The sequence below is a fragment of the Galeopterus variegatus genome, unplaced genomic scaffold (genome assembly GCF_000696425.1).
Source record: "Galeopterus variegatus unplaced genomic scaffold, G_variegatus-3.0.2 Scaffold542, whole genome shotgun sequence".
NCBI lineage: Eukaryota > Metazoa > Chordata > Mammalia > Dermoptera > Cynocephalidae > Galeopterus > Galeopterus variegatus.
The window spans coordinates 193,061-217,775 of record NW_007726653.1 but is presented as its reverse complement, the minus strand read 5'-3'; the positions used below and the strand labels follow the sequence as shown (position 1 = coordinate 217,775).

Genomic DNA, 24,715 nt, shown 5'->3' with positions numbered 1-24,715 from the left:
CTGAAGAGTGTCTTTTTTTTTTTTTTAAAGATAGCTACTGGGGACAGAAAAAAAATAGAAGGTCTTAAGCTCCAATGAAAAGGATTTGGGTTATATTGGGAGAACAGCTTCTAAACTTTGAGTGCATGAGATAATAAACTGAAGAATATAATAGAAGGTTTTTTTGTGGGGGGGTCTTTATAGAGAAGAAATATTCGTATCTATCTCAGAGGCAAAGAGATGGACTAAATAACCTATGATTACCTATAGGTAGTTTGGCAATTTAGCCATGTAATGGCTAAGAAGTTTTTAAAAGCACCTTTCCCAAGTATACTACTAATGGGCATAAAACCAGGCATTTTGTAAAGCAATTTACAAGTATTCATGGGGACCCATGATGACTCTCAGTTTTTTTTAGAGCCAGAAGAAATTTTGACCCCAGGGTATATGAAGGATATGTTTTTCTTTCTTACATGTTCATTATATGCCTGCAACTAATGCATGCTCATCTTTTCTTTAGAATAAAAGGGGAAAGAGTTGAAAGAATACTTTTTTTCATTCTAACTTGTTAAGCAAAGATTGGGACAGAACAAATTGGAAGTAATTAAAACAAAAAAGATTTCTGCTGGGGTGAAGGGGAACAAAACCCAAGAGGGGCTTAGAGGAAGATAATGAAAAAGGGGAAACAATGCATTATCATTGGAGGAACATTCTAGATGCAGGCCCTCTGCTTCTCAGAGGGTGGTCACAAACAATGGGTCCTGTGCTCCTGAGAGCAGAGAAAGTTCTTCACAGGTGCTGGCAGGTGGCAGGAAACAGTCCTGTTGCCACCTTCAGTGGGATGAGTTGCTGCCTCCCGCCTGAGGGACCTGTTTTCACCAGGAACGTGAGTACCTGGCAGGCTGCAGAGTCTGCCAAGTAGTCATGCACATGGGTCACTTCCTAATTCTGTTGGCCACAGTTCATACATGATGACCGCTGGAAACACATTTGGAACACAATTGTCCTAAAGGCAATGAAGTTTGGGTAGGAAAACTGAAGAACTTAGGGTCAGATACTATTTGCCACCCTTCTGTGTAGCCATGGTTTTGGGAGAGAAGGGCAACTATGAAAATGAACAGCTAGATTAGGTAGATGATACTGGTAAGAAGAAATTATTTATTCTGGGTCATGATCCAGGGTGCTAAAACGTGTTTGCTATAGTCTGGTGTGATCAAGTCTGTAGGAGACATTTGATATTCATTTATTCATTATTTATTTGACAAATATTTAGATCCTTTAGTAGATTGAAGATTCCTGGTGGGCAGGAACAGACACTTGAGAAAGTTAGGGAAAACCTGGTTAACTTCCCTACCCAATGCCAAACCACTAACAGTAAAGGCAGCCCAGGATGTGACTGCACTGGTATCACAGGAGATGGACCAGCCAGCAGGAGACAAATGAATAAGGACAAGCTAGTGATGGAAGAGGATACTAGAATCTAAGGAGCCAGCCAGATTGATAGTCATTTTTGGCATCATTCTAGAAGAGATGATTAAACAGATAGCAGTGATAATTTAGAAATGAAGAGGAAGAAATAGTCCCACTCTCCTCACTGCAGGCCAGGCCACATGTGGACTACTGCATGCAACTCTGCAACATCCAACTTGCCAGCCCCACTTAAGAACTACATAGACAAGTTAGAGTGCCGTCAGGGAAGCAGTACATTGAGGCACCCATAACGGTGTCTTTGTAGTTGATGGAATGAGGGATATTTTCTAGTGTGCATGAACGTGGAAGAAAAAAGTGATTCGTGACTTTAGATGTTAGGAGAGCTGCCCCAAAGACAAGGGAACAGGCATGGTCTTTGTTGCATCAATGGGTAGAAATTAGAGATCAGGCTTAGCAGTGAAGAATTAACTTAGCCACTTGGGAGCTGTCTAGCAGCAATGCTGCTGCCCCTGGGGAACGTGAACTTCCTGTCACTGGAGACTGGATGACCCTCTATTAGGGATGCTGTAGAAAGAGTTCCTCCACTGGGTTGGAGGTAGGATTAGATAATTTCTAAGAATCTTTTCTGTCCTGAATTCTAGGTTTCTGTGATATTGGAAAAAACATATATCATAAAATCCAGGACCTTGAAACAGAGTATTACCACACCCACCAACATACATACCCCCTTCTCAGACTCCCTAAGTAAGTTAAGGCCTGGGATTTCACTTGAGATTTTGTCTACTTCTTAACACCCAAGATAATTGCTTTATAGCCCCCGTGAGTAGGAATTTGGGGGCATTACCTGGGACCAAGGATCATGCTGGAGTGTGACAGTTTGTATCAGTCCTGAGTTACTCTTTTGGGATCCATCCCAGCCTGAGATGTGTCCCTTCTAATTTCCCTGTCTTCCTCCTGATGAGTTTGGGCATCCATCTCCTGGGTCCTCTCCAGGCTTTCTATCATCTTGTTCTGAGAAATCATAGAATATCAGGGTAGGAAGAGACCTTAAAAGTCTTCTAATTCGACTTCCCAACAAGTTCATTCATTCAATTCAACAAATATTTATTGAGTGCCTACTTTGAGCCAGGCCCTTTTTAGGAATCTTGATGAGTTCTCATGTTATCTCTTCTGATTGTCATCCATCCTACACTTACCTAGTTTTTTTGTCCTTATAGCCTTCTATCTGCTTGCAGTTACTTGTACAAGAAAGCCATTGAAAGGAAATGCTCAGATACGATCAGCTGATGAATGTTCCTAGAAACTGAGAAACAGGATAGAAAATCCAGCCTAAGGGTAAACAAGTGCCCAGGCATAGCTCACAGTGTGGATAATCTACCCACTGTGATTAGTGGGAGTTGACCAAATGCTTGAAATAGGAATTTCTAAGTACTGCATCTAGTAAATAAATCCTGGGTTTTTATTGCATGGAATGCCTCCTCTTCATCATCACTGTTATCCTGCTTCGTCAAGATCATCTTTCTGCTACTCTAAGGGCTTCAGTTGATGTATCTGCCACTTAATCTTCTCTTAATAGTGCTGCTGAGATACTGGGTGTTCTGCCAAGGAATGTAGGTGTCATCTTTGTAAGGAAAGATGACAGAAAATTAGGACGGCTATTCTGTAATGCCAATCAAACCAAGGTGCCTTTATTGGTGGCTTATTATTTGATAACATTTGCTGCTGTTTTACTGATTTCAGCAAAAGATAAATTGGGCTTATAGCCAGCACTGTCTTTGTGCAGTATCACCAGAAATAGGAATAGGCAGAGGGAGCCAGAAAAATAGAAGAGAACGTAAAAACTGCAAGGTTTCCTCCCACTATTTTCAGCATGAGAGAGCCCAAGCTATCCAAACTGTCATCATCAAATGTGTTTTGTTGTGAGGGCCTGTTGGTGCCCTGCCCTTTGTTTTGAGATCTTCAATTAAAGGAGCATGCAGACAGGAAGGGGAGGAATCAAGGTGATGGAAGAGCCAGAAAATAGATCAATGAGAACATTTAGGTCACATTGTTATTATTTACATTTGCCTAAGACATACCTTTTTTTTTTGTCTTTTTTCGTGACCGGTAAGGGGATCGCAACTGTTGGTGTGGTGTTGCCCACACCGTGCTCAGCCAATGAGCGCACTGGCCATGCGCTCCCAACGCCGCACTCTCCCAAGTGCGCCATGGGCTCGGCCCCTAAGACATACCTTTTAAAATTCATTTTTAATTTATTTTGTGGCCTATATGTAGAGGGTTTATAATTTCTATCACAGTTTCCACATTTTACACACATTTCTAGCAATACCGGTTAAGTGTGTCTATTGTTAGCCGTATGAAACACCAGTCCTGAAGAGCAAATAGTCTTCTATTATGCTACTAAGGAACGTAAAATCACAATAGTAAGTACCATTGTTAGTAATCACCTTCCTTAGAGTCCTACTGACCTCTGCAGCAAAGGGTGGAGAAGCATAGTATAAATGGAAGACGCTGGGCTTTGGGTCCCAGCTCCACCATTTTGCAGTTGGGAAACACGTGGCCATGCAACCTGGATGATTTGAGAAGACTTCAGCCGAGGGACAATTTATGAAGATGTGGGCAGGGAACAGGGAAACCAGCAAGGTTTGTATTCTCAAGGTATCAGATGACTAGAAACAGCAGGGATGGGAGACACACCAACTCTCAGCCTAAAGGGGCAAAGCTAGGAAAAGTTCCAAATCTGGAGAGAGGAGAGCCGTGGCCTCCAGGGGAAGATGTCACCAACTCATGGTGTCTGCGTCGTGGGGGGCAGGGGAGTTGACTTTACTCTCCTCCCATTCTCTGATCTCCTGTTGTTGTTTGTCCTTGGCTGAATGCACCCAGAAGCCAGATGACAGGGAAGCCCACTGATAGTTCATGTAGGTCAGCCCCCCAGGGCACTGGGTATTGGGCAAAAGATACAGAATGAATTTGAGCTGCAAATGGAAAATATTTGCACAGGGTGAGACCTTGGGCATATTATTTAACATTCGTGAATCCAATATTCTGATTTGTAATTTGGGAAAAGAATGTCTGTCTTACAATGGTACTGTGAAGAAATCATCTAGCAGTCTCTCTGTAGCTCCAGGCACTTAGTAATTGTTAGTCTATCTTCTAAAGGAGCTTAGAATCATAGTAATAATAGCAAAATATTTATATGCACATACATATATAGCAATACTTGCTACATATGAAGGAATAGATGTAATGTACATGAAAGTTATGAAGCATAAAAATATAATGAGCACTTGAGAGCCCACCCCTCAATTTGAGAAGCAGAACATTACCTCTACTCTTGATGCTACCTGGGGCTCCTTCCCCAGAAATAAGCTCTATCCTGAGTTTTATATTTATCCTTCTCTTGTTTTGTTTGTTTTTTTTTTTTTGGTATAGTTTAACATGTTTTTGTAAACAGTATATTGTTTAGTTTTGCTTGTTTTTGAGCTTTATAAAAATGGTGTTGTACCATAGTTAGTTTTCTGTGACTAGCTTTTTTGAACTATTGTGATATGCAAGAACATGGATGAATCTTCAAACATAATTTTGAGTGAAAAAGAAGCTTAAGTTTCAACTCTGAGGACTCATGATCAAATTATTAATAGAAGATTAATGAGGTACTAAAGTGTCTCTTGAGAAGTTTCTCTTAGTTAACCGAAATGAGGAAAATCAGTAATGATTACTTTTCTCAGTACTTTAGAATAGACATCATAATTGATATCAATATCAAAGAACAAGTAAAATTCCTTTCAACTTATTAATGATTGTTATTAAGTAAGATAAAGGATGTAAAGTTCTTACACAGTGTGAGGCAACAAGCATTAGTTTGCTTCTCCTTCTGTGGCCTGGATGAGTCAGGCATGTACATAAATATGGGTAACAACCATATTTATGGGTGATAAATGCTGAAATGTAGAATTGAGCCCAGTGCTATGGACTCACAGTGTGTGGAACATAAGCATCATTGTTGACTGGGAATGGGGAGGCTTCAGAAGGGAGGAGCTCTCTTAGCAGAGGTAGGAAGCCTTAAGAGAATTTTGACAAAAGTACAAAGGGTAGGGACAGTCTAGCCAGAGAAAAGGGCTCAGAGAAATGCCAGGGGGTGGACCAAGGGAGATTAGAGGGTGTTCAGATTAATTTCCAAAACCTCAGGATGGTGGAAGTATGGGGTCTTTTGGGGAGAGTGGCAGAGGATGGGGCAGAAAGGCATGTAAGAATTCCGTGGGTCCTGTTAAGTTTTACTGATAGGCAATAAAGAGCAGTGGGACAGCTTTTCAGTAGGAGAAAGATGGTTAATATTGCATTTTAGGAGATACTCTTTGGCAGCTGAGTGGAAGATGGAATCAGGAGAAGCCTAGGAAATGAGGAAGAAGTTGCAATAATATAAGTTAAAGATAACAATAACAGCTAGCATTTAATGATCACTTACTAGATCGGTTCCAGGCACTGTTATATGTATTTTATATGCATTAACTTAATTCACAGACTTGGAGATGGGTAGTATTATTATTTCCATTTTACATATCAGGAAACTGAAGCTTAGAAAGGTTAGGTAACTCTTTTGTAGGCACACAGCCAGTATAATTTGGAGTAAAATGATCTAGCACCAGAGCCTGAGCTGAAGAGATGAGGAGGCCAGAGCAGAGTGGTGATGGAGTGGGGGGACCAATTTGGGGAGAGTGAAAAGGCAGACTGTGAAGGATGGGCTAAGACTGGATTGCAACAAGGGGACAATGGAAGGGTGTGATGGTGCGGGTGGAGGGTAGACAGTTGTATCAATGGTGGGCAGGGACCACCTCTACTTCAAACCTACTTTTCCAAGGGTTCTCTTTGGAACCTAAGCATGAAGGTTGCTGCAGGTGGAAAATGCAGGTAGTGATTGCCTCAAACCTAGGCTTCTGCTGGTTAAGGCAGTAGCCATGGTGGCTGTGGACGTGAAGGACAGTGGAGGGGGTTGGGGGGTGCTGGTAGAGGGGTTTCAGAGTTCCTCCTCCAGGGGTTGGGGTTCAGGTTTAGATGAGTAGACTGCCCATTTATGCTTATCTGTGGATGATAGTCAGCTATGAATCAGTTACCAAATTACACCAAGAGCTGCAGGAAAAAAACAAAAGCACTTAAGACCATAGAAACTAAAGAGATGAATAAAAGACTGTAAGGTGCAGGGATCTTGAATGTAAAGCCTGGATTGGTGGGGGTGATCTTTCTTGTACTCTAGCGATGGTCATCCTGTTCATTTTCCTTGGATCTTGTTGTTTCTTTCACTCGGCTGCCTGCCTGTTTCTATCTTCTGCATTGCTCTGGCATCAGAACTACAATTCTGGAATCAGCAGTTAGCTAATATGCATTTTGAGGTTGATTCACTTCCATGGCCATGCCACCACTGTAGGACTTGGCAGGTTTGTGTCTCTGCCTGTGAAAACAAACAGGTTGTGGGGAGTGGGGTAAGAGCCAGCCATGATGCTTCAAATGCAGAGAGACAAGCATTTGTGATTCCCTGGAGAACAATAACCAGGGCAATCAGGCGGAAACCAATTGGTCATGAAGTAACTATGAGAAGCAGCCCTGGTTATTCCAGGAACCAGTAAATGTCTTTAGGTGATAAATCAAGGACTCAGCACTGGACAAAAGGATTCCTAATAAGAGGGGGTGTTGTTTCTGCTTCACATGAGTCTTCAGTGTGTACTCTTGACTTAGTGGGAGTGGAACTGTGGACTAACAGAGAAGGAAAGAGTGGGCTCGATGAAAAATATTGACACCTAGAAAGTATGCAGGGGATTTCAGCCCAGGAAGAACGAATCCTAGAACTCTCCTCTCTAGGAGGAGAAGTATGTATGCTTGCTAGCAAATTTTCTCACCTACAAAATAGGTATAAAGTTATTACCAAACAAAATGGTATTGAGAATTACACAAGATAGCACATATAAAGTACTAAGCCTAGGACTTAGCACAGAGAAAGAGCTGGCAACAAGTGGCAGTGTCTTTCCCTTGCCTTGCTTGAAGGTAGGGACCTTATTTTGTCACTTTTTCTTCATTGTCCCTAGCACTGCTTTGTCAAAGTTAGGGTTAGGGTTGTGTTTAAGTTTAGGATTAGAGCTAGTAGTAATAGTAGTTATAGCCACAGGGACAGTAACACTTATTAGGCTTGTAAGAAATACTGAATAAATAGATATATGTGCCTAACGGTGTGACAAAATCGTTGCCTATTTTTTTAAATTAGAAAAATAATTCCTTATTGTAGAAAATAAGTGCAGAAAAATATAAAGAACTTTTAAAAAAGCACTTGTAACTCTGTCACCTAGAGGTAGTTAATATATTGACATATTTCCTTTGTCTTTTTTTAGAGTTTTTTAAAACCAGAATTGAATCATATTGTTTATTCAATTTTGCTCCTTGCTTTTTTCCATTTAGCATTATACTGTAAGAATATTTTCATAACATTAAAAACTTTTCACATATAATAGTGTGTCTTGGGATGCATATATTAATTAACCCTGTCATTAGACATCTAAGTCATTTTCAAAACTTGACCATTATAAATAAACCTCAGTAAACATCTTTGTGTATAAACCTTTGTCTACATCTTTGGGATAGATTTGTGGCAATCATGGACATTTTTTTTTTTAAGGCTGGTGAAACAACAAATTGCTTTCTAAATTTCCTGGGTTATATTTCCAGTTTGACTTTCTTTAGAATTGCACGCGACACTGAGGGTTGCGATCCCGTTACCGGTCACAAAAAAGACAAAAAGGAAAAAAAAATTAAAATTAAACTCAAAACAAACAAAAAAAGAAAGCTTCCAATTGAGATGTAAAGTCACTGTGCTGCAAGTGTGCTTACCTCTCAGAATCCCACGGTCTCCCTCACCATTTTCATCAGCCACAGACACTGAAGATACAAGTCTTAATTTATCTTTTCAAACCTTCCCTTTCATACATTATTTCTTTTTCTTTGAACGTGGAAGGTGAGAACAAGAAAAACATCACCACCTAGAGCTTTTTGTTGCTAAGATTATAACTCTGGTAAATATGCTCTCCAGTTGCAGAAAATTTCTGTACCAGTTTGCCACTGTCACTTTCACTGAAAGAAAAAAGCCCCTTGCCTTCTCTATCCCATTTCATTTCTTCTTAGATTGCTTTAGAGAAAAAGATTTCTTCACAATTTTTTTTCTTAAAAGTTCAGCATTATATAAGCAGAGCTAATAATTTGAACAAAATTTGAAAAAGACTTTTGAACCTAGAAAACTCATCATATAGTGGGGAGGGGTCCTGTCTCTTCTGTGAGATCAGATTGTCCACAAGCTTTGTCCCTGATGGACGGTAAACCTCTTGACGGTAGGAACGGTGGGTTTTGTTCCTTGCCCCTGAGTTTGGAAGCACCACCTTGCAAGTCGGCTGAATTCAGTTAGACTGGGAACTCCCCAAGGGGAAAGGGACATGAAGCATGGAGATGCATGCAGGGAATCAGGAGTGGACTCTGTCTCACCATGGAGGTGTATTTCTGTTTCTAAATTGAGCAAGTTTGACAGCCAGCCACATTTATCCCGGAACCCAGACAGGAGCACTTTGTCAGCCACGGTGACTCAGCGAGGACAAATCTTTTTCCGGATAATTTACTGACGTAATCCAAACGTGTGTCCTGATGGCCCTGGCCCTGTTTTCCTTTTCTCTCAGAGCCTCCCTCTACCTCCCACCCCCCATTTGTTCTAGGTCAAACTGCCTTGGTTTTGAGAGCTACTCCAAAACACTAAATAGGCGTATTTTTCTCCCTCCTGTCTCTCAGACTGTTTTGTCCTGAGCTGGAATGTTATCTGTTCCCATCACCAGTAATTCATGTGCCAGATTTTGGCCTGGTGCCTGAGGCAAGGTCTGAACCTAGTGCTGAGACGCTCTCCTCCCTGGTTCTCTGTGAGGAAGAGAATGTCCTCCATCTCCAGACCGTAGGCTGTTTTCATTTGCAGGACATTTAGGCTTCAGAACTCACTTGCTGAAGAGAAACTCCCTGTTTTGGACTTGGAGGAAGGCAAGACATTCCTCTCCTTCACCCAGCCCTGACTGTGATAGAGTGTTCTATTAGGATGACTGCAGATCAGTCCAGATTTAATTGTGGATTAAATTACACAGGACAATTGCTTAGTTCCCATATACACACCAACTCAGAGGGAATGGTCAAATGATCCCCTGGCTGAAGTTGCAGACTAACAAGGCAGTGGGGAGGTGAGGGGTGGGGGCAGACCTTGCCCTCAGGAAGGCTTGTGGTCTGGTTGAGGTTCCAGTATCCACTGGAGAAGACAAAAACTAAATATTTTCAAGGCAGCAGTCAAACAAGCTTACCAGTTAAATGGACTTAACCAAGACAATTTATTGGAGATAAAATCTGGCCTGGATTATAAAGGAAGGGGATGGATTAGAATCCTGAAGCTCAAGTCAGGAAAGGGTTATAGGGATCAGCAAGACCAACTCCTTCCCTTTGAAAGGGTGGAGTCCTGTCCAGAGAGGTGTGGTGATGTGTCCAGGGCCACCCAGCTGACTAGTGGTGTTCCTGGGGCCAGGATGCCAGTCCTGGGCTCCCTGCAACTCTGCACTGCCCCCTGACATGGACAGAGCCTGTTGGACAAGCAGCATCCCCAGAGCAGCACCCATGGGGGTCAGGTCCTCCCCAGAGTCATGAGCGGGAGATTCTTCCACCCACATGTGAGCTTTCAGAGCCTCTGAGCTGGCTTTGCGTGGGGGCAGCCTATTTGGTTCTGATTTGGAGCCTTTTGCATTGACCCTTCCTATTCTGTCCCATGTTCTGAACGTCCTCCTCCCCACTCCCAGGGTTCCTCCCCTGGCTCTCCTTGACTTCTCTTGCTGCTCCCAGGTTCCCACTAGTGTCTGAGCCACCATAGGGTTTTACCTCCACGTAAACCATGGGACCTCATCAGTCCCCTTTGCCAGGGCAACACTGGCTGGGTGTCAGAGGGAAAGCAGTTTAGCTGCCCTGCAGGAAATGGAGCTCCCGCAGTGTTTTGTGAAGGCCAGTGGGCATGGCCTAGAGGGTGACCTTGTGTGAGGTGTAGCGTTGTCTGTGTTGGTGGGAATGTGTGTGCATGTGCCTGTGTGTGCTTCAGGCAAAGAATACTGGGCTCTCAAGAAGGAGCCAGTTACTTAAGGAGAAAGAGGAGGCGGGGAGGAGAAGAGGTATGTGCAGGCACTGAGAGATGTTTCCTGGAGGAAACGTGTGGTTACTAACAAGGATTCCACCTGCCTTGCCAGGAAACCAGAGCTCGGATGGAGAGTGGGGGATCCCATGAGAGGGTGGAGGGAGGTGAAGATGGATGGAGTGGGCTGAGCCCAGGAGAGGTACTGCTCTGGCTCCTAGCCTGGTGGGAGGCAGCACACCAGCTAAGGGCTGCATAAAGCCACACTGTTGCAGCCTTTCTTGGTTTCCATCAGCTCTCTTCTTTTTAGAAGAACTCCATGTGTCTTATAGTTGGGTGACTGAGGCACTGCGCTTAGGTCACAACCTTTGCAACGTGGACTCTGTGTCTACTCACAGATGTTTGAGCAGTAATTATAATGGCAGGGTTTTTTTTTTGGTTTTTGTTTTTTTTAAAAAGTTAAAAGATGAATTGTTTTTCACACAGCTGACTGTGGGGGAGGAGGGAGAAGCCTTTGCAACGTGGACTCTGTGTCTACTCACAGATGTTTGAGCAGTAATTATAATGGCAGGGGTTTTTTTTGGTTTTTGTTTTTTTAAAAAAGTTAAAAGATGAATTGTTTTTCACACAGCTGACTGTGGGGGAGGAGGGAGAACGAACGGATGGAAAAGGCCAGAGGAGAGTGGCCCTCGGGTTTGTGTGAGGAGGGCCAGGAGGGCCAGGGAAGTCGGGAGGGCTGTGTGGAGAGGTTGTTTTGTTTGTTCTTCCTTTCCCTCTGCTGCTTTGGTTTCCACTTCATTTCTGCTTCATGTTCTGAATGGCCCAGAAGGAAGGGATGCACAGTGAGGGAGGGTGGGAAATAGGACAGGAAGCTGCTGTCCTGAACTGGACACATCAATTTCCATCCCACCCCCACCTGATTTCACTTCTCTGCCACCTTCCCTGTCTGGCCAGCCAGCCCCAGACTTCTAGGAGCAATGATTCCAGTCCTTGCTGAGTTGCCATCATCTTCTCTTAGCTAATAGTAGCTCCTTCCAAATGCTGTGTCTCTAGACCACTCTGATTCAGCAAGTATGTCTCTTCCTTTGGTTAGTGAAGTTGTGTTTTAGAGAATGTGAGGCTGTAAGAGCATCTTGCAGATTGACAAACACATCAGGGTTTACATAGCTAACCCAGGCTGGCCTCTCCATGGGGTTCATCCTTTGGCGCTGTCTGCTTTTGCCCCAGTCCTGCTGTCACCCGTGCCATTCCTGGAACTCTTTGGAAGTATGCCCTTTTGACTATCTGCTGGATGGCAAATCTTTGTTCTTTCTGAGCAGACTTGATTTTTAGAAGTGTTTGTTAAAGGCAGCATTGAGGACAAGTCAATACATTGATGCAGTGGTCCCGCTGTGTGATTTTAGGCCACCCAACCTGTCACTTTATGGACACACATAGGAATGCCAGTTGCAAACTTGGAGACTGAGTCTGTGCTATTTAATACTTCACCATGCCCTGACCAAGGGGGGAATAAAAAGAATTGGCCACCTCCCCACTCCTGACATTTGCAATTGGGTTTTTGTGGTTGTTGCTTAAACAGCCTCATTTGGGTGGAATTAGGTAGCAGACTTTAAAGAGGTAGAAAGTGCCACCTTTCTCATTTGGTCTCCAGTTAGGGTTTCCCTGGGACTCTGACTGGGGCAAGAGTTAAGTTTGCTTCTGGCACACTCAAGGGTAGGGAACTGGCAATGATAGTTTCTAGACCAGGAAACGGGCAAACAGATCTCTATAATCTTACCATTAATAGCATTTAACTATCCCCACGTTACAATCACCAGGGGAACTTTTATAAATTATTGAGTCTAATCCCAGACCAATTAGTCAAGAATCTCCCCACTTTACAGAGGAGGAATTGAGGTTTAGATTTAGGATAAACATCACATTGCACCTCACCTACCCCGCAGCAGCCCTAGTATCACAGGCCAGAGGTGCACAGGCAAAAAATATGTTGTTACATGGGTAGAAGAGATACCAATTCTTTGGAATAATAATGACCTGAGAAAGAGGACAGAGGGTGTCTTCCTAGGAAACCTCTGGATGTGTTAACATGGATCCTGAGGAGTCTTGATGACAGCTGAATAACATCTTGCCAGAAGCCAGTTGATGGTGGATAGTCACTGGTGACCCAGTGGAGAGAGGTGAATGATGGGCAAAGGGAGCCTCCCACCTGTCTCCTGCCTTTCGGACATGCAGCCGTCCAGGAGACCTCCCGTTATGAAGGGTGACTTTGAGAACTGTCTGTGGGAGCAGACAGTCATTCACAACACAACATTCCCGAGAGTGGCTCATTTCTCTCTAAGGCACTGCCTCCTTCAATGCTCTTTTTACTACTTTTGATTATACCAATTAGAACGCTTAGAGCAGGTGCTAATGTGTCTGTAACACTTTTCTTTTAACACCTGCTGATTTCTGGTGGTTAAGAAAGCGAGTGTGGTCTGGTTTGGGGCAATCGACAGAGAACTGCTACCACTGTTCGGATAGCAATAAGGAGCAGAAGGCAGGTTAAGTAGATTGGGGCATGGGCAGATGTTCCAACAAATCTGGATCCCGCAGCCAGAGACTCCACACTCCAAGAGTGGTGTGAGAATTCCCCAAATGGGTCATGAAATGATTCAAGGGAGACATGGGTACAGCACAGTTCTAAGGGAAAGTGTGAAGCAGATGACTTGTTTGGGGCTACTTTTCCTTCCTCCCTTTTCTTGTTTCTCTCAGCTCATGGTGAACAGTCTCCAGGTGTTAAAGGCTGTCCAGGCACCATGGGTAAGACTTCTCCAGATCATCTCTCCAAATCATCCTGAATGCTACTCCTATAGGACCAGAGCTGTGTTGTGGCGGGGCCGTGCCACCCTCATTAAATGGGGAGTCCTTAACTTCCCTGTCCTCCTGTCTGTTAACCACTCCTCAGTGACCAGTCTAGGCCTCTAACCCAGTCTACTCTGTCTCTTTCCCTGGACAACTTAGTGAATAGGTCTGATTTGAAGGTTTATTTTGCTCCATCACTGCCAAAGCACTGGGCTCCTGAACCCCACAGTGGCATGCTGACACCCCCATACTGCTGACACCCCACAACTAGCATCAATTGAATCAGCCCTCAGCCACACACACTGAGGAGGTAAGCAAAAGCCCTGTCACCTCAGCTGGTCTGCTCGAGTGGTGCTCATTGCACATCTCTGCTCCCCAACTACCATCAGCATAGAGCTATGTTATATTTATTCCAGCAGCTGTTTCAAGTGAGAATCTGCCAGACATTCATAGAAATGGGGTAAATCTCAGGTGGCATCACAGGAGCTGGATCAAAGGGGATCAGGCCATCTCTCTGCTGCCAGAGCACTATGGCAACCATGAGCTGGATGGTCCTTATTCCCTAGTCAGGGCTTTAATCTCACACAGGATACCCTGGGCCTCCAAGCCAGATGTGTACTTCTTCAAGGGAGGATTTTTCTTCTTGTCAGTTCCAGAGTTCTCATGGCTTAGTAAAAAACCTGGAGTAAGGCAGTTGACACCTGGATGTGTCAACTGGATGTGTGACCTTGAGCAAGTCACTTCCCTCCTCTGGAATTTGCTGTCCTCAGCTATAACATGAGGGCTGGCAAAAACAAGCATTAAGATTTTTTAAGCTCAAGTGTACTGTACCTCTGTGAGGCAAGATAGCATGGTGGTGTCATACAAAGATACTGGAGTGAAACAGACGTAGGTCCAAATCCTCATTTTACCCCTTCCTGGTGACTTTAAGCAACCTCTCTGAATCTTGGTTTTCTTAACTATAAGGTGGGATAATAGTAGCAGCTACTTGTGAGTTTCATGTGTAGAATAAATAAGATAATGCATATAAAATGCTTAACATACAGATGGCCTCATGTGCTCAGTAAAAGTTAGCTTTTATCATTAATATATGAATATGTCCCGTTTTTTCCAAACAGCTGTTCCAAGTTTCAGTAGTTTGGCTCTCATTTTATATGTCTCTCCAGCTTGAAGTTTTCAGGTCCTCAAGATTTAGAGCTCTGCCCAGATATGGCTGCTGGTCTTCTGCTTCCTTACTGAACTACGCTGTAGCAGAGATGCAGGCAGTACACAGGCTTTTTTCCACCTCAAGGCCTTTTCTCACACTGTTCCCTTCACCTGAATTATTCTTTTAGTGTTCCTTTAACTAGTTCTCAGTTTAGGTTTCTAATTAAATGTCAGCTCCTCAAGTGGCCTGTCCTGACAACCTGATAAGTTCTTAAGACTTATCACCATAATTTATATATATTCTCTTTAGCTACTGTCTTGTGCCCATCTCTCCTTGTAGAATATAGCCTTCATGTTTCTGTCTTGCCCACACTTAAATCCCTAGTGCCTAGCACTGGTCCAGCCACAAGTAAATACTCAAAAATATTTGTTGGATGAATAAGTTAATGAGTTAATGGATATTATGATTGTATATATATGTGACACCTTATTGTTTATGAAGCAACTTCATGAGTAGATTCTCCTTTTGAAGCCATATAAATCTCTGTGAGGATGCAGATATTGGTCAGCCAGAGCTTGGCTGTAGTTACTTCATATATGACAGTTGTCAGGTGGGTAAGCACAGGGTCATGGCAATGCATAGGAAGAGTCTTTATCCCATCGGGGATGGAATTAGGTGGGGAGCAAATGTGTCAGTCAGAGAAGACTTCTTGGAAGAAGAAGTCTTGTGAGTTGAGCTTTGAAATATGAGTAGAAGTTGTCCAGGCAATGATGAGGTTGTGGCAGGCACAAAGGCATAGAGGTATAAGAGAGCAAATTCTAATACAAAATTGAAACTAGTAAAGGTGTTAAGAAAGGTGTGGGTAATATGCTGTCTGTTTTAGTGAGGGAGAGATCCCTCTGACAGAGGACATCAGGCAGGAAGGTAGGCAAGATCAGAGAAGGAGAGGGGGTAGCATTTGAATCCAACCTTTTGGTCAGATGATAATGGAAAGTATCCATGGTGACTCACTAATGTGGCCAGGATAGAATCCAGAGAAATAGTCTGGGCTTTGCTCTGGAAGGGACCTGGGGAGGATCTGAGGGAGCAAGGATCGGGAGGCAAGATGGGAGGAAGTGGCACTTGGCTCCCTGAGGCCAGACTATAACCCAGAGTGAAGCCCTGGCCTGCGGTTGCTAGGTGCTCAGCCCTGCTGTCCAGGTCCCAGAACAACCTGTAACTTGAGACCAGGGTGAGACCATTGAGTCTTCTAATGTGTGAATCAGGGCTGGGAGAATAATAACAGCTAAGACAGAGAAGGCAAATTCAAAAGCCAGCAAGCAGATAGGTCGTGTAAGTGACCTGGAGTGGTTTGAAGAGTGGAGAGTTTGTCTGCCTCGAAAGACAGGTGAAAGCATTACAAAAAATAACTATGCCCAATAAAGCCAGTTTTAGGGATTGGACTCAATAGTGGCTGCTAAATTGTGATCTCTGCTAAGCATGGGAGGCCACCATGAATGAAAAAGGTCAGTTGTGACATGGTTATTCATTTATTTCTCACATCCCCCTCCACTGATGCCCTCCACACTTGGATCCATCAGACCTGGAGCCAGCCCTCACATAGTCCACAGCCCAGTGGGACAAGAAGCAACTCTGGAGGCATCATATGTGGGTAGGCAGGACCTAAGAGGCACCTAGAGAGACACCCAGGACTTGCCCAGAAGTTTGAGACGAGGCTACCCAGGTCAGGTGTATAATAATTGGAAACTCCACAGCAATTTCACGGCAATTTAGAAGAGAGGGAAGCCCAGGAAAGCAGTTTTTCAGCAGTCACCTGATTGAGTACAATCAGCTGCATTGAGGAGGGCAGCTGCCCAGCCCTTCAGGGAAAGCCTCTGTAAGTCAAGATAGGAGGTCAGTCTTCACAAAAAGAGGTGGAGTCATTTACTACAATGGCAGAAATCCTTTCAAGCCTATGCTTGCAATAAATGACTCCATATGAAAAAGCGTGAGGCTATGGAGAGAGAAACTTGCAAACGTTTTTGATAGGCTCCTGTATAGTGTAGCTGTTGGTTCACTTTGCAAATGTTGTTCTGATTAATTTCTTTGTTACTCTGTCTTGATATAGTTGTGTGTTACCCACTATTTATTAATGTGTTTCCTAATGTTTGATTTAGACGAAGTGAGTATTTATTATTAAACTCTCACAAACCACACCTTAGAGAGTCTAAGTGTTGTTCCTGGATCACTGAGGGACACTCCCGGGCCTCATCCCAGACTGACTTGTACCAGGATATCTGGGAAGTGTCCCCCAAGTCAGTATTTTTTTTCTGGTCCGCACCACACTCAGCCAGTGAGCGCACCGGCCATCCCTATATAGGATCCGAACCCGTGGGCTCGGGCGCTCCCAGCGCTGCACTCTCCCAAGTGAGCCACGGGGCCAGCCCCCAAGTCAGTATTTTTAAACAGGTATCCTAGGTGATAATGAAAGTCACTAAAGTTTGAGAAGCATTGGCATAAAGTGATGAAAATGCTTTTTTGAGATAACACAGGCTTGCTGAGTGAAAACAGCCCCAGTGACATTTAACAAAAGAGTAAATGGTTTAGAACTGAGTACAAGAAAGAGCTGATCAATCATCTGGTCATTCAGTATACGTTTATGACTTCTGGGCCCGGGAGCCCTGGAGAGTCGATGAAACAGTTCACAGCTCAGCTTGAAGGCACTGTAATTTATCACAAAGGGTGAGAGGCTAGCTGAGGGGGCCCAAGGGGGCCTAAACCCCAGATGCGAAGTAGTGGGGCAGGGGGGTGGAGTGGTGGCTGCTGTCTCCCTCTCAAATAGGGGGTGGGTGTGAGAGTTGGGGAGGGGTCACTCCCTGCCCTTTCCCCTCTTGAGTGGGTTTAAAGGCCTGCTGCTCCAAACTTCACATTTCTGTGCTCCCGTTCTCACCATACATAGTGCAAAAGTCTGCCTCTGGATATTTAATTTGACTAATAAATATCTTTTAAAAGGTAAGTCACCTAAAGGGAAGAGGAGGGCTGCCTGTTGGTTATATTCCAGTGCTAACTGGTTTGCTCAAACTGCCCCCATCTAAGCACACTGAGTGAGAGGAGAAGAGGGCAGCTGGGGAGCCACTGTGGGGCTTTGGGTGGCCAAAGAGCACTGTGCAGGCCCTGGCTGCTTCTGGAGTTGAAGAGATGGGATCAGGGATGGGTGAGCATCACAAGCAGCCCCTGATGACTTTGACATTTCCTTCTAATCACTATAGAGATCGACTAGGAAGACTACTTCCCTTCTCCAACATTAGTTCTGGCCATAGTACCTCAGCACCCCATGGGGCCATGGCCTCTTAGTTGCTAAATGCAATAATTCTGGTCTCAGTTAATGACCTAACTTGGCAGCATTTGACACTGCGGTTCCTCCTTGAAATTTCGTCTTCTCTTATTTCTTTGACCTCACTCCTCTCTCCTAGTTCTCTCTAAACTCTGCATTTTTTCCTCAGGCTCATCTACTTTCTTCTCCCATCTCATAAACATTGATATTCTCATTAATTCTATCCTTGACTCAGAGGATGGTTCTTTTCCTCTTCTTCCTTTCCATTGGGTGATTTCACCCACTTCTGTGTACATCAGCTCCCACCCATTCATGGATATTCATTCAGCAAATGTTATTGAACGTCTACTATGTGCCAGGTACTATGTGACTCCCACATTAAAATTTCCAGCCCATGTTTCTCTTTTAATCTTCAGACCATGTATCAAATTGCCTTCAGAATTTTGTATATGGGGCTGGCCCGGTGGCGCACTCGGTAGAGTGCGGCGCTTGGGAGCGCAGTGGCGCTCCCGCCAAGGGTTTGGATCCCATATAGAGACCGGTCCGCTCACTGGTTGAGTGCGGTGCAGGCGCGACACCGAGGGTTGCGATCCCGTTGCCGGTCGCGGTACGGGCGCGACACGGAGGGTTGCGATCCTGTTCCCGGTCACGATAAAAGACAAAAAGGAAAAAAAAAAAAAGAATTTTGTATATGTATGAATATCATTTATATGCACGTTATTATTCATAACACAATAATAAAAATAAATGTCTCAGGCTGTGTTTCTTGAGACAGGGATTTGGCAGCACCACACTCTCCCGAGTGAGCCATGGGCTGGCCCCATTTAGACAGGGATTTGGGTGGAAAGGATTTAATAAGGGTGTGCTGTTCAGGAAAAACTTGTGAGGGAGTGAGAAAAGCAGAGTTGGGAAAGGGGAAAGACCAAGCAAGGTCTTGGTGTCACTGGAGGCTGGGGAGGCTATGGAGCATGCATCACACTCCAGAGTTCCTCCACCATGAGGTAAAGGGCCAGGCTTTGGCACACCTGTACACAAGAGGCATTGGCCAGCCTGGGGTGGGATATGACTGCCTAGGTTCTTGGAGAAGTGGTGCCCACAGCCACAGGTGAGTCTCCAGAGATGGCCACAGGCATAAGCTGATGGCTGCAACACTCACAGAACTGGAGGAAGGACACAGTGGTCAATCAGGGGGCTCTGGGTGGGGCACCAATGGCATTGCCTACAGCAGCTAAGACTTACATAGTACTGACATGTGTCTGGCACTATCATAAGTGCCTGATGATATTAACAAACTTAGCCTTTAAGACAACTTGTAATGTTTAGTTACTGTTATTATTCATGTTTTACAGTGTGCAAACGGAAGCACAGGGAGGTTAAAAGTAACCTGCCCAAGTTTCCATAACAGGTAGATGATGGAGCCAGGATTCAGACCTAGGACATTTGGTTCTAGTTTCCACACCCTTTAATGCTACCTCTACTACCTCAGTGTATTGAGTCTTCATATGCACCAGGCACTGTATTAGGCACTGGAAATCCTCCAGTGAAATGATTATAAAAATTCCTGCCCTCATTGAGGTTACTTTCCAGCGAGGGAAGTTAGACAATAAATAAATAAAATGTATTATCCAGATGGTAGTAACTGCTAAGGAGATAGATAAATCAGGGAAAAGGGATAGGGAGTGTCAGGTGACAGTTATTGTTTTAAAGAGGGTGATCCAAGGAAGACTTCATGGAGGAATCATTTTAGCAAGGACCCAAAGGAGGTGGTTTCTCTGCTTCTACTTTCACCACTCCTTTGGGCTGACCCCAGTTCACTCTCCTACTGCACAATTGGAAAGTAGTCTTTCCACATCACCTGGTCATGTTCCTTCCCTGAATGACACCCTTCAGTGGTTTCTCATTGCCTTGGCACAGAAGATGCATCCTGATTTGAAGTCTGCTTCCACTCCAGCCTCTTCTCTTGTAAGGTCTGATTCTAACATTGTGATGCCAGGGGCAAGAGTACAAATGGAAACCCACATACCCTTTGTCTGAATATTTAAAACTAATGTGGCAAGCTAACAAACTATTAAATAAAACACGTTCTGTCCTTCTACCTTGACAAATATATCTTCATAGCAACCTAGGAGGCCAACTTCAAATTTAGATTTGTTGGATGACTCTGAGTTCCAAGCCCAAACATGGCAGCATGGAGAGACTAGCCCCCAGCCCATGCTCTGCCTACCTTCCTGTGCACTGTCCAGCTCTGTCCTGCAGGACAGAGGGCCTCATGCATGCACATGTAACCCCCAACTCACACACCCATGTTCCAGCCACATTCTTGCAAATAGTAGCCTTGTGCTACCCCTCAGCCTGTAGGTTCGCAGAATGGTGCTGTTACTTGCCCTTGGGGATTAGACCCTGAAAAGAGGTACCCATGGGCCCAGGAAGTATGCTAAGGGCCCTTGGGCAGAGAGTTTTAGGGTTTCAGGTGCTAGGAGCTTGGTCTAGAAGGGGCAGAGGAGTGTGCTGCATGAACTCTATGTGGGCAAGTCTCCTTGGCCCCTGGGGGGAGGGTGTGGAAGAGGAGGGGCAGAGCCCAGAACAGTGCTCTCTAAAGCACTCAGAGCAGCCTCTCTCTCTTCACTGTCTGCCCCTTACCCACGTGAGCCAAAGTGCATTACCTGAACTTTCTCAATATGCCATGCTTTTTTGCTTCTGGGGTTTTGTGATTTCACGTAGACTGCAGAATGGACGTCATCTACTTGGACTCCTTGCCCTAATTTCCCGCATCTCCTGTGAGCTCCCTAACCTAATCTCCTCATTGCTGACCCCCAACTCCTGTCCCCAAACACAAAAATACCACACATAATGTCAGTGTGGTGGGTTGTAGTATGCTATAGGGATCTGAGCATGGACTTTAAAGTCGATAGTCCTAGTTTTTAATTTTTGCTTAGCTACTTTACTAGTCGTGTGACCTTAGGCAAATTTTGTGCCTCAATTTCATCTTCTCTTACATGGAGATAACCATATCCAGTTTATATGGTTATTGTGAAGAAAAAATGAAATAACATATGGCAAGTGTCCAGCCTGAGTCCTGGCATAGAAAAAGCATGTGGTAAACAGTTCTTTGCCTCCCTAGCTATGCCCTTTACTTGAAACCAAACACACAAGCACCTTGTGAGATTAGGTTGTCTTCACAGAAAGATGCCAATTAGATTTGTTCTCAGCATTCAGCCCCTAGGCCCTTTCTCCTGAGCTAGTGAGAACTTCCTAGAGAATATTAGTACCTGCTTTCTACTTTTAGTTGTCAGAAAAGATTAGTTAATAGGGTGTAACCTGCTACTGACTGTCACAATTAGATGTGGGGATAGTCAACCTCCAGTTCTTGGTAGCAACACTGAATGTTTGTTGTTAGGGATGGAGATTTCTCATGTCAGTGTAATTACGGTAACAGGGATCGAGCCTGGGGAGCAGGAAAATAAGGAAGACTGTCATCTCAGAGGAAGGGCAAGACCCACAGTTATGTTGCAGTACCTGACGTAAGTGGGCATGCAACAAATGTGAGTTGAGCTAAAGTAATCTACACTCAGTGAGAAAAGACATTAAACCCCAACAGAAAGCTATTACACCCTAATACAGAAATGGATGGAAGAACTGATCAGGTAGTTCACAGAAGAAATACTTATGGGCCAATAGGCTATAGCCAGTTATCAAAGAAATGCAAATTTAAATGTAATGTAATGTTTTTCTTAGAAAATAGGCAAAGATTTTAAAAATTCAGTGACCAGTGCTGGTGAGGATACGGTGAGGAAGGTACTCTCATACATCGCGGGTGGACATGTAAGTTGATATAATTTTCTGTAAAGCAATAATGAATGATCAAATAAGTTATGGCATAAGTATAAGATAGACTATATATTATTAAATGTAACAGTTTCAAAGAAATGTTAGATGAGGAAAAACTGTTACAGTGAAAAGTGGAACACTATACCATATGAAAAATATATGTACAAAAAAGATTGAAAAGTAACAGTCCACAGTATTGTAAGCTCCTACCATTAGCATATCATGTAGAACTTTGAATATTTTAACTTTTCTATAATTAGCAGGTGTTCCTCTTATGATGGGAAAGAAATCCTGTGATTTAAGAAAAAGTCACATTGCTTTCAGACAGGAAGGCAGAGAAAATTATTCATGGAAGACCTTGCCCACTTGTTGATTCGATAAGTGTCAGAGAACAAGAAGCAACTCCTTTTCTTTAGGATGCAGGATTTGGGGAGAAACAAAGACTCAGTCTTCCTCCCATGCTGGAGAGAGCCCCTCACCTGGAGAGTTTTCTAACTAGGAGGCCTAAGTAAGCTGCCTTGTGCTTGAGACATGCACACAGTCGCAGGAGCTGTGGTCTCTTCACGGAGCTGTGACATTTTCATCACTGGTTGAGATTTGAGAATGAAGTCTGAAAAGGGTTTTTTGTTTCCTTTTGTGATCTAAATCCTCCGACTGTGGCCTTATTGCCAGTAGCTGTAAGTGACTGAGATGTGGTAGGGCATATCTGAGGGTCACGTCACATGCATAGTGGTTTAAACAAGTACAATTTGGAAAGTGGGAAAATAAGTGAAGGACCCTAAGGAAATACTACACCAGTGTTTATATATAAAAAAAATGTGAATTAATTAAAGTCTATTTTAAGTTGTAAAATAAATGGGTACATTACGTAATCCAAAAATAGAGAAGGAAAGAACCCTAACTACCAACTTTATATATAAAAAAAATGTGAATTAATTAAAGTCTATTTTAAGTTGTAAAATAAATGGGTATATTACGTAATCCAAAAATAGAGAAGGAAAGAACCCTAACTACCAAAACATAGACTTTCTTCCAAACTGAGATAAATATTTTCACATTCATTTTTTTCTTTCTATTCTCGGGAGTTATGGTCAAAGTTCAGTTTTTAAATAAACTTTACTATTTTATATGTTATATAGCAATATCTTGATTCATTTAGTCTGCTTATCTCTTGATTTTTGAGAAAGTCACTGTCACTTCAACTGGCCTTGATTTCAAGAATTACCTACCCCATCCCTCCCTAGCATTCTGAAATGTGCATTTTCACACCCTGCTCTTATAATATAAGCACACGAGACAATTGGATTGCATCCATTGTTCCAGTCAGTCCCACACATGGCTATCTCTGAATGATCAGCATGACTCAGCGACCTGATTTTTTAAACTTGGCATACGTTTTGAGCTACAAGTAATACATCTTAATACAATGTTGGCAAATACATGGTATTAGTACTTTGTTCACTTTCTCTAATCAAATGGCAGAATTGGCGTAGAGTCTTTTATTGGAAAGGATACTTTGACCTAGTTTGAGTTCAGTGGTAAGGTGTTCTAGTGTCAGTCACTGATGTGGGCATAGGAAAGAGCAGCACTCCTGCCAAGAACTCTCCACCTCAGATTTAAGGGGGCGACAGGATTCCTGTCTTTATAGAACATGATTCATTCTAGGAAAAAGAGAGGGAGACAAAAATTAAAAGAGAAATCAAATATAATTGTAAATATGCAAACAGTAAACATCCCAATAGTTACAATTGACTATTAGGAAGGCCAAGTTATTTGCAAAGTGCTGGGAGAAGGCAGAATGCCAGGACTATTGGCTGGATGGAGTTAATCTAGAAGAGTTTTCTGAGGTAGTATGTTTTGGGTTGGGTTGGAAGGTGGCTAGGAGACCTGGTGTGAAGTTGGAAAGGCAGTCCAGATTAAGGGGAATGCAGCTTTCTGGGTGCTTTTCGACTGTGTATTCCAAAGTCTCAGCTGCCCAGAGTGACCATTCCTGACATCTGACCTCCCCACAGTGAGGACGTGTGCAAACGTGGCTTCACCGTCATCATCGACATGCGGGGTTCCAAGTGGGACCTCATCAAGCCCCTCCTTAAAACGCTGCAGGAAGCCTTTCCAGCTGAGATTCATGTGGCCCTCATCATCAAACCTGACAACTTCTGGCAGAAACAGAAGACCAACTTTGGCAGCTCCAAATTCATTTTTGAGGTGAGCCAGACCTTTCTCTCTTAGCACCTCCTTTCTCTTCTCCTTCTGCAGCCCACATGTTTCTCACTTTCTCTTCTGCATCTACCCTACAATATACAACATGTCAAGAGCTGAGGTTTCAGGATTCCTTGGCCATTATGTCCTTACCAGTTAGAATCTGGGCAGGAATAAGAGGCTCAAGAGATTGTCCCAAATGCACAGCTTCATTAGACAATCCTATTTATTGTTGATGGCTGTGTAAATTGGGACAACTGTTTCTGGGGGAAACTTTGCAATTTGTATCAAAAGCCTTAAAAAGAGTTTATATCTATTGATTTAGTAATTCTTCTAGGAAAATATTCTTAATACAATGACTAAACAAAGCAAAAAGGTAAGAATCTAAGTAAACTACAAACAAAAAATGTCTATAAAGATGTTCATCACAGTGTTTTTCACAGTAATATTTGTATGAGAGTACTTCAGAAAGTTCATGGAAAGATTCATGTTATCTTTTAATTCTATTTTTCCACAAACCGATGTACACATACACACACACACACTTACACATATATACATATATAATGCACATGTATATGTACATATACAGGTTGTATCCTATCCATTAATTTCAGTGATATTAATACATAAATACTATGAAGCCATTAAAAGTCATATAATCATATTTAGAAAAATAGTATCATCAAAAAATTTTCAGGATATATTGTTTAAAAAAAAGACAGGTTTTAAAACAGTATGGGCAGTGTAATCTGGAATTTGTTTTCCAAGTGTGTGTATGGAGAAGAAGACTGAGAGAGAC

General features: G+C 43.3%; 1 protein-coding gene across 1 annotated transcript in view; it reads left to right on the top strand.

Annotated features, from left to right (window-relative positions):
- The window catches only part of LOC103588259 (kalirin), a gene marked incomplete at its 3' end in the record, with an annotated part of 440,967 nt that overhangs the window by 224,537 nt on the left and 191,715 nt on the right, over nucleotides 1–24,715 (top strand). The window contains exon 4 of the mRNA XM_008569903.1: nucleotides 23,727–23,919. Coding sequence (XP_008568125.1) covers nucleotides 23,727–23,919 — 193 coding nt within the window. The remainder of the gene's footprint in view (nucleotides 1–23,726; nucleotides 23,920–24,715) is intronic.